This window comes from Grus americana, chromosome Z (assembly GCF_028858705.1).
Source record: "Grus americana isolate bGruAme1 chromosome Z, bGruAme1.mat, whole genome shotgun sequence".
In the NCBI taxonomy this organism is placed as follows: domain Eukaryota; kingdom Metazoa; phylum Chordata; class Aves; order Gruiformes; family Gruidae; genus Grus; species Grus americana.
Window position 1 is genome coordinate 64,535,888 of NC_072891.1, and position 12,885 is coordinate 64,548,772.

A 12,885-nucleotide genomic window follows, 5' to 3' on the forward strand; every position below is an offset into this window, starting at 1 on the left:
GAGCATGAAATGCTGTAACAAAGGTGGACAACAGGATTCTTAACATTTTCCAAAAAGAGACTGTAGTCTCAAAGCACATTATGACCAGTATTATCACCACCTGTACACAAAAGAGGAAGATTTATCAGTGTAGAAACCTGAGACTTCTTATCTAGATTAAGTGCTTTGAAATGCAGAAAGGCTGTAAACCAAGAATTATTTACACCCATCAGAAGTAATGTCCTTGCTAACTGGGGCATGACAACAACTGACCTCAAAGCAAGACCACTGAATGATGACAAACCACAGATGTGAATATATTTGGAAACATGGTTAATTATTGCTTTAAGCAAAGAATTGGATTTTGCAGAAGTACTGGCGGACCACTACATCTTACATCCGGATCAGTAAAAAAAAAAACCAGGGCAACAAAGAAACCATTCCCATACCTTCTTTTTATGGATCATTTTCATCAATAATGAAGAACTAATGGTGTGAAGGGATTTTCAGAACATTATCAGCATAACACATAGATGCAAGAAGCCATACGACCGATGTGGTGAATCATTTTTTACTGGGAGTCATGAAAAATGAAAAGTGCTAAAAGATGCAGCAGAGATACCAACACAGATCTAAGTTTCAGGAAGACAGCAGCGGGTCATAAGACCCAGCAATGCTGAGTAGCTCAATCAAGCTGTATCATCCTTGCTATGAATGTGGAAAGGAGGGAACAAATTACGAGCTGCTACATAATGAAGTCCTCTGCAGCACAGATTAGTCCATCTGCTTCAAGTCAAATAAAATACTGTAAGGAAATTTAAATTCCTTAGTTGTCTCAGAGGACAGATGTATATGCTATTCTGTATAAGGTACATGTTCCAAATAATAGATACAAACAATACACACAGAAAGCCAAGACATCCATGAGTCCTGCCCTTAGGTTCAGCTATGTTATAGCTGGCTGAATATATGAGCAAGGCGTAACGTAGACTTGAGCAACAACTACGGATGCTAATAAGGTAGCACATTCTCTTTGGACCAAAGCACGCAGACTGTAGCTGTGCCTTTTGTAATGCTTTATGCATAGAAGAAAGGCAGGACTTTTTGATTTCTGTAGCAGGAGAGTACTTACCAACACATCCATTGCAAGCTTTGACAAACTTGAGTTTTCACCATATCCCTTTCACAAACCTAGGGATTTCCTGCAGTTGTGAATTCCAGTAAAGTACAACCAATTATAATGGATAACAGTACTGTCAGTTTCTCTGTACCAGAAAGGACTGAAAGTGACTTCAGCCATTTATGTAAAATGTGTATATTCCAGTATGCACTGCACACAAACCAAGCAAGAAAAAAGATTTCTTCTTCTTCTTCTAGGGACAATTCCTGCAGTGAAAACCCAATGTGCTAGGTCCAGCCGAAAGTCATGAGTGGACACCATATGTCAAGAAATAGTTATGATCATTTAGTGGACAAAAGGATTACCAGCACTCAAAACTGTGCTAGAAATTACAACATGCAACTGCTGGTGTTCCTGCCAGGTCAGGGAATGCAAGGGCAGTAATCACAAGGGATAGCTCTGCAGTTTGCCTTTACCAATCAATTTAAAGACATAAGTAAGAATGGTGTACAAGAGATTTCAGGGAAGATCTGGACGCAAAAGAGGAGAAGGAAGTATGATATCTGAAATATACATCTAATTATCTACAAATGTCTTCCAGTACATCTTGCATGCTTTAATTATGGGGAATATATTGCTGTTGGCCAGAATATATTCAAACAGCTAAGATAACTTTAAATGTTCTGACTGGTAGAAGGCAATCTTTTTTCTTCTGAACTGAAAATATTGAATGCATTATTGCAAAATTATATTTGCCATCACGGAAAGGCAGCACCATTAAGAACATAATTATCATTACTAAGCTACCAGTAGCACATCTGAACAAAAATCTGTAGCTTTAGACGCTTACAAAACTATTATAACTTGCTGTTCCACATGGTACCATAATCTGACATACCTGCCATTAGTTGACTATAATAGGACTTGCTAACATGCAGAAATTGAACTTATTTAAACTGAACCAAACTCAGATGATTTCTAAATGCAGACATGCACTTGTATTGCCTTTAATATGTTCCTATATTTTAGCTCACCTCTCTCAAAGTCAATACAAAAGCTGGATTTAAAATTATATAGGCTCTATACCTGGTCAATAAAGGTCATTTTTTTCTAGATCACATTTTTAAAACTGGATGTATAAACCAGGCTTGAGGGATCAGAGTTTTCTCCAAAACTCTCTGTTACTGCAAGTCATTATACACTGCACTCTGTCCTTGGGCTCTGAATGGAGCTAGAGATTGCAACACAGTGCCTATAACAGCTCTGGACTTGTGACCGACTGCTGGAGAGCGTTAGGCATGATAACTTCTGACAGACCATTCTTCCTCCTATGGCAATATTAAAAGGAGGGGAATTTGTTCTGCTTCAGTTCACAAATATTCAAGATGCACATTTGCAAGCTTGCAAGTAAAGTAATGAACTGTCTCTTGGGAAGTGCTGTATCATGCTTTTGCTCACCCTCAAGCAACTCAGCTGCCATATCTCTTAGAGAGAGCATCTGGTTTGCCAAGGAGAGCATTCCAAGTTCAGAGCCACGGATGAAGTCATTGCCTAATTCAAAACACACATAGCTCGTCACTGTTAATGCACTGCCTTCTGTCACTTTCTGACTACTGGATTTTCAGCCCTGATTATTTGTTTCAACAAAGTTATCCTTTATTACCCAGTGATCACTATCAAAGCCTCCCATGTGTGTGACCAAGCACAGGGGCATTGTCAGCAGTGCAGTTAGCCTGTTGTACATAAATAAAATACCTTCATTGCCATAAGTTCCTGCATCAAGACCGCATTTTCCAGGTCTAGCCTCTGGCTGTCTCCACGAGGTTTAACATCATAACTGAGGGGATCAATGTGGATGCTTTCCAGCTCCAGCATTGTCAGTTTCACTGCTGCTCTGTCATTTTTCAACTGCTGGATGTAATCCTTCAGCCTCTGCTCATCCTCCTTTGTAAATTCTGTATCACAACTGCTTGCAGTTGAGCTGGTAGTACTGGAAAGAGAAAAGAACAGTATTAAAAAAACCACATTTGGAACAAAATCTGTATTTTTACATCAAACACTCTCCCAATACTTCATCAACACATCTGAGTCTTACTTAAAAGGTCATAGAAAGGACATATGTAGCATGGACTGGATGTTGCAATGTTCAGAAGATGTAGAGGGGTGTGACAAATTCAGAAAAGTAATTCTTTAAGCTGCATGAGAAGATTGAATCATGTGACAACTTCTCTGCAAAGCCAGATATTTAGTGACATGTAACGGAATTATGTCTTTTGAAATAGTGTCTTCTGAAACAATTTTTTTTTAATTAAAAAAAAAAAAAAGCTACTTAGGATTTTTTAGCAATGCCCTAGCAGGCCAAGCCTCTCCTGGCTGCTCAGCCACTGAGTCTTCATCTTCTTTGGGAAGAAGCATCTGCTAAAAAAACCAGAATCAGCCCAGATCTCATTTATCTCATTGTTGATGGCAATACCAGTTATCATCTCAGGTATTTTTAGTGGATACTTGTAGGAAACAACCTCAGTAAATTCCACTGGCTGATGCCAGGAGGTAGCACTTTCAATTAATGTTAAGATGTATTCCTCAGCACACTGACATTTCTTTAGGGCTGGAGGGGTTTAAAATCAACCCATAAGTTAGCAGGATTTTTAATAGAAAGTCACCATCAAACTTGATGGAACTTCTGTTTACTGGCATCAAACAAATGACTGCCCATTAGTCTGCCCCACTCATGTTTACACAGAGATAGAGCAAGGGTGGCTCAGTGCCGCTTACCCACCCTACATGCATGCCACTGCTGCAGGGGGCCAAGACTGATACAGCCGCAGCATTCCAGGGCTGAATATAGTTGCAATAACACTAAAAGGAAAATAAAATGCCGTGTTGTTTCTATAACCTCACTCAAAGCTGCCTGTTGTCTCCTGAGGTCCTGTAATCAGCTGCCGGGTGAGGGATAAGTCATCCATTAACTGTGCTTGCCTGGAATGCTAGATGATCTCAGTTATCAGCAGGGGAATAAATCACTTTCTGTATCAAATTGCACTGCTGTTCAACATTTTTGTAGGAAGAAAAAAAGCCCCACCCGCTACATGCTGTGAGAGTCAGGATGATGTCCTAAAATATATTATGCACGTGAAAAAGGGGAAGCCTATCAAGAAAGGCTTGATTTTTCTCTTGTCTTTTGGTTCTACTTCAGCTAAAGCTACATTGATTTTTAAATGCCTCAAATAATTGCCAATCTTCCCACAAATTCCAAATACAGCCTTGGAAGAGATGGAGAATTGGCAAGTCTACAAAGATTTCTCAAAATCCTTCCCTCTCATGAAATATCGTATTACAGTTCTTTACTACAGTTCTCTGTCAATTTCCCATTATTCCTTCCATTTCTTAGGGATAATAGGTGCCATATTTACCACAAGCACAAACCGGTCCTTGCTTCAGTTTTCATCCATTTCCATCTGCAGTGAAGCTAAAAACACCCAGTACCTACACTACACAGAAACTCTTTCAGGTTGAAACCAATTTTTTTTTTTTTTACTTAGTTCTTCATTAGAGAATCTCGAAACACTTAATAAATCTTGCTTTATGGAGTCTAAAGATACCTCTCTGAAGTAGGTAATGATATAAAAAATCATGGGGATAGACAATGTGAGAAATACTTAATTCTGTACTGTAGCCACGTCGCAAGTTTTCTCAGCACCCAAAGACAGCAATTGCACAGCTTTTTTTCTGGATTAAATGTAAAACAGCTGTTGTTGGAGGAAGGACAGCTTTTAAAGCCTACACAGGCTTCAAATCTTGGGACACAAAGAGCTCATCTCAGTTTTCGCTCGCAAAGGAAAGAAAACCTAGCTCTCCTGCTGGGAATGAAACCTGAGCAAAAATGCTGAAAGTCCATTGTTATGTTGTGTTGGACCTCGTACTCACTGGATATTCACAGATTTTGGCCCTTAAAGATTCATGGCTATGCACATATATTTTAGGGGAGAGCAGTCCAAACTGAGGAAGGCAGTCTGGGTTGTTGCCAGTGATACTCATGCTGCTTTTACTTCAGTCCTGGCTGCCTGCCTGCCTGTCTGTCTGCAGCTGAGTTGGCTCCTCTGGTGAATTGCTAGCAAGCTGCTACTCCTCTTTTTTTTTTTTCTTGTTTTTTAAGAAGGTAAGGGGAGCTTAGCGAGGAAGGTGTCTCAGCAAGCACACAAAGGAACAAGAACCTTCCCCCTCCTCCCACATTTAGCAGCAAGCCCCCAGCCAGAAGACTGGAAGCAGCATGGGTTGCAGAAAGCCAGGGTACAAAGCCCACTTTGGACTGTTGTAAAAAGGAGGCTGCATGATGAGGGACGGAAACAACGCTGCAGTGTTTCTGAACTCCCTCAGCATAGCTCTGCCAGGGTGCGTTCCCCCCCAGAAGCCCCACCACACAGCTCTCCACAGCCATAATGCTAGTCCACTGCTGCTGTATCGAAGGGTCCACAGCTGGTGAGCATATGATCCTGAATTTCACATACTGCTCTCCCTTCTAACACCAATCAGCACAAAGGAAAACAGATTGACAAAATGCATATGCAGTATAACGCATCCATCCAAAAAACACATGAAACTGTTGCAAAAGACGTGCAGTTTCTCATTTCTCAAGCATGTAGGTAAGATCCTAGAGAAAGGATCACAATTTCATCACACCTGGAGGGAAAACAATATCAATATGTTTATTCTAACTGCTGTTGTATTCAGAACAAGCAAAGAGAAATGTTGTTCCCACTTGCTTCATCCCTCAAGTCTTTTACAATGTTGTCATGCCTGGACGATGTCAAATTAATTTTCATATACAGTCTGTGGAAAATATGCAGGTTGGTATAGTATAACGTGCAGTCTTATTTGCTGGCATGTGTGTTTGTGTTCACATGCACATATGTGCGTATAAAATGCAGTGGATGGATATAAATGAAGCTTCCAACAGTGCTTCTGTGTAACTTCTGTACACTACAAAATTTTGTCCATAAAACCCTGTTTAAGCTTCAGTTCATCTGTTAAAAATCACACCAATAAATAATTCTGCAATTCAGCAATGGTGCATATAATACAAAAGTTGATATAACTAAAATAACACTGTCAGAACTGAATCCGCAAAGCTTGCTTGAATGTCTGTATGCAACCTTACACTTTAAAGAATGCATCTGATACACAGTATACGTGGGTCAGCCATCTTCTAGGTGAATGCTGTGGCCTGAGATCTAAAACAGCGCAATGCCAAAAGATAGTAATTTCCTGAGAAACTGAAAAATACTCCACCCAGCCAAAACACAAATGACAATATATTTGGTTAAAATCAGAACCTTTGGTGAAACTACTCTGCATCCTTCTGAGATTAGTTCAGTCCAGCAAGGAAGTGTTACATAGATAACTTTAAGATACATGTTGGGATATTTCTCAATAACTTATTTGCACACTTCAGCCAAGATCATCTTGTGAGAGATACAGTCCTACGTTTGGCTGAGTTCAGATATTTAGCGACACTGCATAATACTGAAAAGAAATCCCTTTGCATATGAGAGACCAAGCAGATCTTTTCCCCCATGAATCCAGACATAAGACTGGGCTTACTATCACTGCAGGGAGTAAAATCCACTGTTTTCAGTCAGTGTTACATCTGGAGTCCTCCTTTTTTATTTCCTCCTTTTTAGAGTGCAATCAGTCAAAGCTTGTTGGCAATATATGTTTTATGGTTAGTTTCTGTCCATTAAAATAATTATGACTTCCAACTACACAGCAGACCTATTCCTATTTTCAAAAAATGAAATGGCAACATTATTATGCTGCTGCCAGCCAAATGAGTTGAGATGCTTGCTATTATTTTTATTCAGTTCACCAGTAACAACCTCTGTGATGTTCTTTCATTGCATTTCATTCCTTTTCATTTCAGTTGCTCCCTTTTACAGTTTTTAACCACTTGTCACTAGTGGCTCACCGAGCATTTATTCTCAGTAATTTGTTCAGTGATTTGACATTCAGAATCTCATTTGAAATGCTGAAGCTAAAGATGGGTCAACAATTCCATTATAAATCCCTATTCCACAGGATTTCAAACAGCAGGGAGAACTACTCATTTGTCACAAGTCTCAGCAAAGGAGAGTTTTCATCATCCCACTACCTCTTTACTCAGTTGGTTTCAAAGGGAAAAGGTAGTAATAATATCTGCAACTAAAAGCCTGCAACACTAAAACAACTATGGCAAAAGATCAGTCTTGCAGATTCAGAGTATGTTTGAACCACATCATATAAAAATGTTTTCATTTTAGTGCAGTGGTCCCCAAATGGTGGTTCACACAGCACTCACTAGTGATGTGGGTTTGTTCTATACCCCAGTTTTATAGACTGCCAAGTTCTTTAAGACAAATAAAAAACATTAAGCCTGCAGGAACAGCAAGAAATCTGCAGTCTGCTTTCCTATCTCTGCTTTGATTGCTATTGTAATGGAAAAGGAAAGGAAATAGAAACCATCAACATCAAAGAATCACAGAGGGCTGGAGGTCTGTGGCAATGGGATGTCTGTCTAGAGCAGCAGGGAGCCAAGTGACAAGGTAGCATGCATGAATGGGTTGAGAGAGCTGGCAACACAGAAGCCAGGATAACTCCAGAAAGCAGGAGCAGGGTCCTGGAGAGAAACCAAAAAGGATCCTGAATGATAGGGAGAGGAGAGTTAAAGACAAAAATCTTCTTTTTTTTTTTAAACCTGAGCTAGAACATTTACTGATATAAATATAGAAAAGTGTGTGCCTTTTGAACCATCACAGGTTTTCCATCCATGGGTTGGCACTGTCATGTGTCTGCAAGCTGAAGAGGGTATGCCTCTATTTTGAGACATGGTCCACAAGAAGGAGAAATCTGAAAACACCTCTACCTCATATCACTTGAGCACAACAGAAGTAAAGAAGAGAAGATTTGTATTTCATGGAAAGGCTAAAGTTTCAGAAATATTTTCACTGGTATGTCTGTTTAGACAAAGACGAACTACATTGGGCATGGGGGAGGGGAGAGGGATGACAATACGTAAGTGATGATCAGATCAGGACGCCCATACAACAAGTTCCTGGCTTGCTGAGTGCCCCTTGGGTGAGTGAGAGAAGCTTTTCTCTCTCATGTTCCACATATATCAAAGCAGCTAATAATAGTTACCTTATTCAGTACACTATCTTGTTCTACGCCAGAAAAAATAATCTTACAATGATAATGACTCAAGCTAAAACATCCCTCTTGCACACAGAAGCATTTACGTTTGCATTTTTACATTTCATGACACAGTTTATACTGATGAAATTTGAAATCCTATGCCATTTTAGTCATACTCTGCTAAATCTTTATTTACTCAGCCAACATGCTACGCATACATACACACATTGCCAGCTGACCACCAAAAGCTCATGGTAAACAATGAGCACGAGGGATGATTTTCCTCCCCAAACACACGTACCTTCCTGCCTTATCCTCCCCCTTAAAAAACCAAAACCCACGTTCAGTGAAGCAAGGACTATACAGACTACGTTCCTACCAAACACTTTCAGTGAAAGGCTAGGAGAACAAACACTAAAACAAGAACAGCACCCCGTCCACCCCTGCCAATTTCCCCCCTTGTCAATAGTGAAAGCTATCTAAATTGTTTTCAAGGAAAAAAAAAAATTATGCTGTGACTACATACCAGATATCTCACAAGGAAGAAAAACACTGAGGTAGTTAGGAACAACCAAAAATGACCCTTTCAAATGACAGAACGGAAAACGAGCTCAGCCTAGCTAGAGGTGTTGCTACGTGTGGCCACTTACAACATGTTCACAGGTAGGTGTAGGGATGGCCTAAGTGCACACAGACTGAGGCAAGTCAAGTATTTGAAACAGCATTGTATAACTTCCTTCCAAGGCTGGTAAATGCTTTTGGTACAATAAGCGATCGATTTCTGAATATACCGCTTTCTTGGACTGAAAGTGCACTATAAAGCTTCTTTGAATAAAATGTTAAAATGTACCTCACGTTTGGACTCTGTCCCCTCAGGTTACCTTTTAGCTCACTTTTTTAGCTATTCCATGCTAGTCACATGGCAGGAAATAAGATCCTTTGGAGGAGACATCAGCAAGAAGAGGAAATGATACAGTACTAAAATAAACTTCTAAAAGTGTCAAAAAATGACAGCATTTGAATAAAGAACTGGCTCAAAACATGAATTGAAATGAAGTTTTAGAGTGAATCTGAGAAACCAAAAATAACTTTTAAAAAGAAAAATGTTCATCTATATTTATCCAGGATGCTTGCCAAATTCGTATCCATACACAAGCACACATATTCACTGCACAGAGTACAATTACACTGCAGGCAGGCAACAACTCAAAATGAAGCTGCTAGCAGATGTACTTGAACTGGAACACTTCTGCAATAATAGCTCATTCAAGTTTCATTATTTCATAGGTCTTCAGAAAATCTGCAATATCCAGCCTTTTCTGGAAGAATCCACTCTGTCTGTCATTATGCTAATTTGCCACTCCACATGTGGAAGAAAGAATTTGGAGAGGGGCAAAGGGGAATAAGAAGGGAGAGGAAATGGTTTAGAAAAAAATGGCTGGATTTGCAACATTTAGAAAACAATTCCTGAGCACTCCAAAAGGCCCATGGAAGCATAGTCTGGTTCTCCATATGTCTGTGCTGTCTGCATACAGCAGATATGAATAAGAAGTACATGATTTGAGTTCCAATAAAACAGCAAGAAAGTCACTGAAGTAAAACAAACGTAATGGTTTTGCCCTTTATGAGGAAGATCAAAGTTCAGAGTCACCCATTTGCAACAAATTTATACAAAACCCTTCTTGGCTGGAGTTGCTGAAAGTCTAAAGACAATTAGATCACTGAGGCATGGTGACTTATAAATCAAAGCACAGAAGCCAGTGGACTGAGGTGATGGAGATCAGCAAACGCAACGCAACATAGCTTTTGGTCTGAAATCAAACACTTAGGGATTAGGAGAACAGATGAGTTGCAGTTACCTTGTGTGGCTGTTGGATGACAGGCTTTCCCAGGGCTGCACGCTACAGCCAGTGATTGCATAGGCTCCCCCACAGCTCCCATCTAGTTTCATCAGCAAGGCTTTTGCTGCGTTCTCAGCTGTCTTCCTGCAGTCGTGAGCTCTCTTAAGCATCTGGGTGATGTTTTCATCACCTGTCTGATCCCCTAGGTTTCAAGCAAACAATCTATTTCAGAGCTTTGAGGAGGGTGATAGAAATTAAGGCAAGAGTAGAGATGCTTCTACGTACTCTCAGTCTATACGAAGACAATGACAATGAATGACTAATCGGTGATGTAAAAGCAACTTCACTTCTGGATGAGCATCAGTGGTAACTGGGCTACTGGCCTGAATGCATCTCCCTCCCAGCCACAAGCTCCAGGTACTTGTTGTTCCAGGTACGTGTCTTAAGTGATGCTTTATCTTAGCTAGTTTGTCTGTTTGTAAGGGTGTGCACTGTGTATTAGGATAGGATGCTCAAATGATACACTGGAAAAGCCTCAGCCTAAATTACAACTCTTACTCCAATCAGTTCAGTGCTGTTTCATAGTGTAGTCATTTCCGGTGCTTTTTCTCACAAGCATTTTTATTTCAAGCCTAATGGTTTGCCAGAACACCTTCTTACAGGCTACCTTTCCAGCTGGAAAAATTGCCTTACTGCTTAGAAGCAGCCTTTCAGAGTTTACAGTCATGCATACTAAACCAAAAGAAAACTAGCACTGGTGTTTATTAATTTTCTATAATTTCTAGTGATTATGCAGCCATTTATGGAGCTGGTAAGCCATTCCTTCAGCAGAGGCAGGACAGAAACCACCACTGTCACTATTCTTAAAGTCCTAACTCCAGCTGGAGTCAAGTCATTAAAGACAAATTAGTGGCTACACTGAAAGTCTGAACAAACCTACAATATAATCATACTTCAACAAATACAATGCAAAAACCCAGTTTGCTCTATGTCAAATTTACATTTCATCCTTATTTGAGTCAAAGACCAGTCACCCATTCTTCACACTCACTAAGTGAAGTGCACGCACTAGAAATAACATTAATGTGGAAGAAAGGAAGGGAGAATGTTCTGTTAAGAGCAGCTGGATACGCTCAGCTCTGAGTGATGCAGAAGCAACTCCCATGCATTTTCTACTCCCAGATGTTGATATAAAACTTGACTGATCTTCAAACCAAAAACCTACTGTTTTATCTAAGTGTTTTGATCAAAGTTCATGGTGAAGTAAAGGTACATAAACCAAACACAACTTCCTCCAAGCTGTGTTATGTAATGGGAAATTGGCACTATGTCTATCACAGGGCTATAACTGCTAATACCATAATTAAGAGCTCTAGACAGACATCTATATAAAAACTAAACTACACTGTCTTTCATAAAATCCATGTGAGATGAAACCCTACGCAAATCCAAAATATTTTTCCCATCTAAGACTTCTTTCTGCCACCTATGTGAATAGACAATCCAAGACTAAATTAACTTTTGCTGGCTACTGATCTCTGCCAGCAGGGAAAACTCCATAGCACACTGTGGAAAGGAATGACCAGAGTTGGGAAGAATCACTTCTGAACTGTACCTGTGATAGTGGTTCATTCCATTACTTTGTGAGCAGCATGTTAAAAAACAACACCACCTAGCCACAAGATTAACTTATCCGCCAAATAAGAAAAACCCAGAACATACAGGCTAATAAACCTGACAACGCAGCAAAACATAAGATAGAATGTTTTAAAATTTCAGAGCAATGGTAAAATGTGGGGTGAAAAACTAAAGCCATTTTTGGGGGGTTTTTTGGTAACTACTCAGTTCTACCTTTGTATTGTCTTAATCACAGTTTTTCGTAGACTATACTCAACTTCTGGGAGGATCAATGTTGCTGGTTCAAACAAAACCTGTACTTGCAGTTACCACAGCTGTATGGCCCTAAGCCACATATGCTCATGAGTATTATTTAATAATTCCACTCTGTACAGTTGCATGCCTGCAGCAGCTTCACCACGGCCAGAATAGGCATCCCCTTGTGATAGTATAGATACATTAATTTAAAGTGCTGGTGAATTTTATTATTTAATTCAAATCTCTCCTTTTCCCCTAGTTTTTGGGTGTGTAAAATGATTTAATGAGTTAAAAACAAGAAAAGACCAGAGAGCATTCTTAAGTGATAGGTCATGAGATGATTCACTGTTAAAACTAACTCTAATGCTGACTGACATGCAAAAAAAAAATATTTAAATAAAGTGATTCATTGACATCTTACCAACAGAACCAACACCTGCAGCTCTGAACTGCCCAAGAATGAGACTCTGCTCACTTTCTGCCAATGCCAACAGCAGCTCATATGCTTCTATGCACTGTTCACTGAAAGAGAAAACAAACCACAGAAAACAAAAATCACACAAAATGTATCTGCAATTTAGAGGGGAAGAATACCTGCAACAGCAACACAAAAAAGAGGTAGCTGATGAACTGGGTGATTTCCTACTACTTATCTAGCAGCAGTGATATTAAATGACATAACTCACATAGCTTCTATCACAGCATTCAACAGTCTCTCCTTCCTTATGATGGTCCTAGGTTGGCCTCAAGTAATGTAACAAGTTAAAATAGAAGAGAATGACCTGATGTGAAGTGAGCTCCAGAAGTATGTTTGAAACAGTCAACAATACAAATAAATGATGGTCGACATGATTGCTTTGAGAAATTTTTCTCAGGCCTTCTTATTATACAAAATACAGTATT

At 39.6% G+C, this 12,885-nt stretch overlaps 1 protein-coding gene across 4 annotated transcripts in view; it reads right to left on the minus strand.

The window, feature by feature from the left end:
* The window catches only part of MCC (MCC regulator of WNT signaling pathway), a 224,358-nt gene that overhangs the window by 19,740 nt on the left and 191,733 nt on the right, over window positions 1-12,885 (minus strand). For all 4 annotated transcript variants that reach the window (XM_054809546.1, XM_054809545.1, XM_054809547.1 and 1 more), the window contains 3 exons: window positions 12,404-12,504; window positions 10,126-10,309; window positions 2,855-3,089 (listed from right to left, as the gene is read on the minus strand). In XM_054809546.1, coding sequence (XP_054665521.1) covers window positions 2,855-3,089; window positions 10,126-10,309; window positions 12,404-12,504 — 520 coding nt within the window. The remainder of the gene's footprint in view (window positions 1-2,854; window positions 3,090-10,125; window positions 10,310-12,403; window positions 12,505-12,885) is intronic.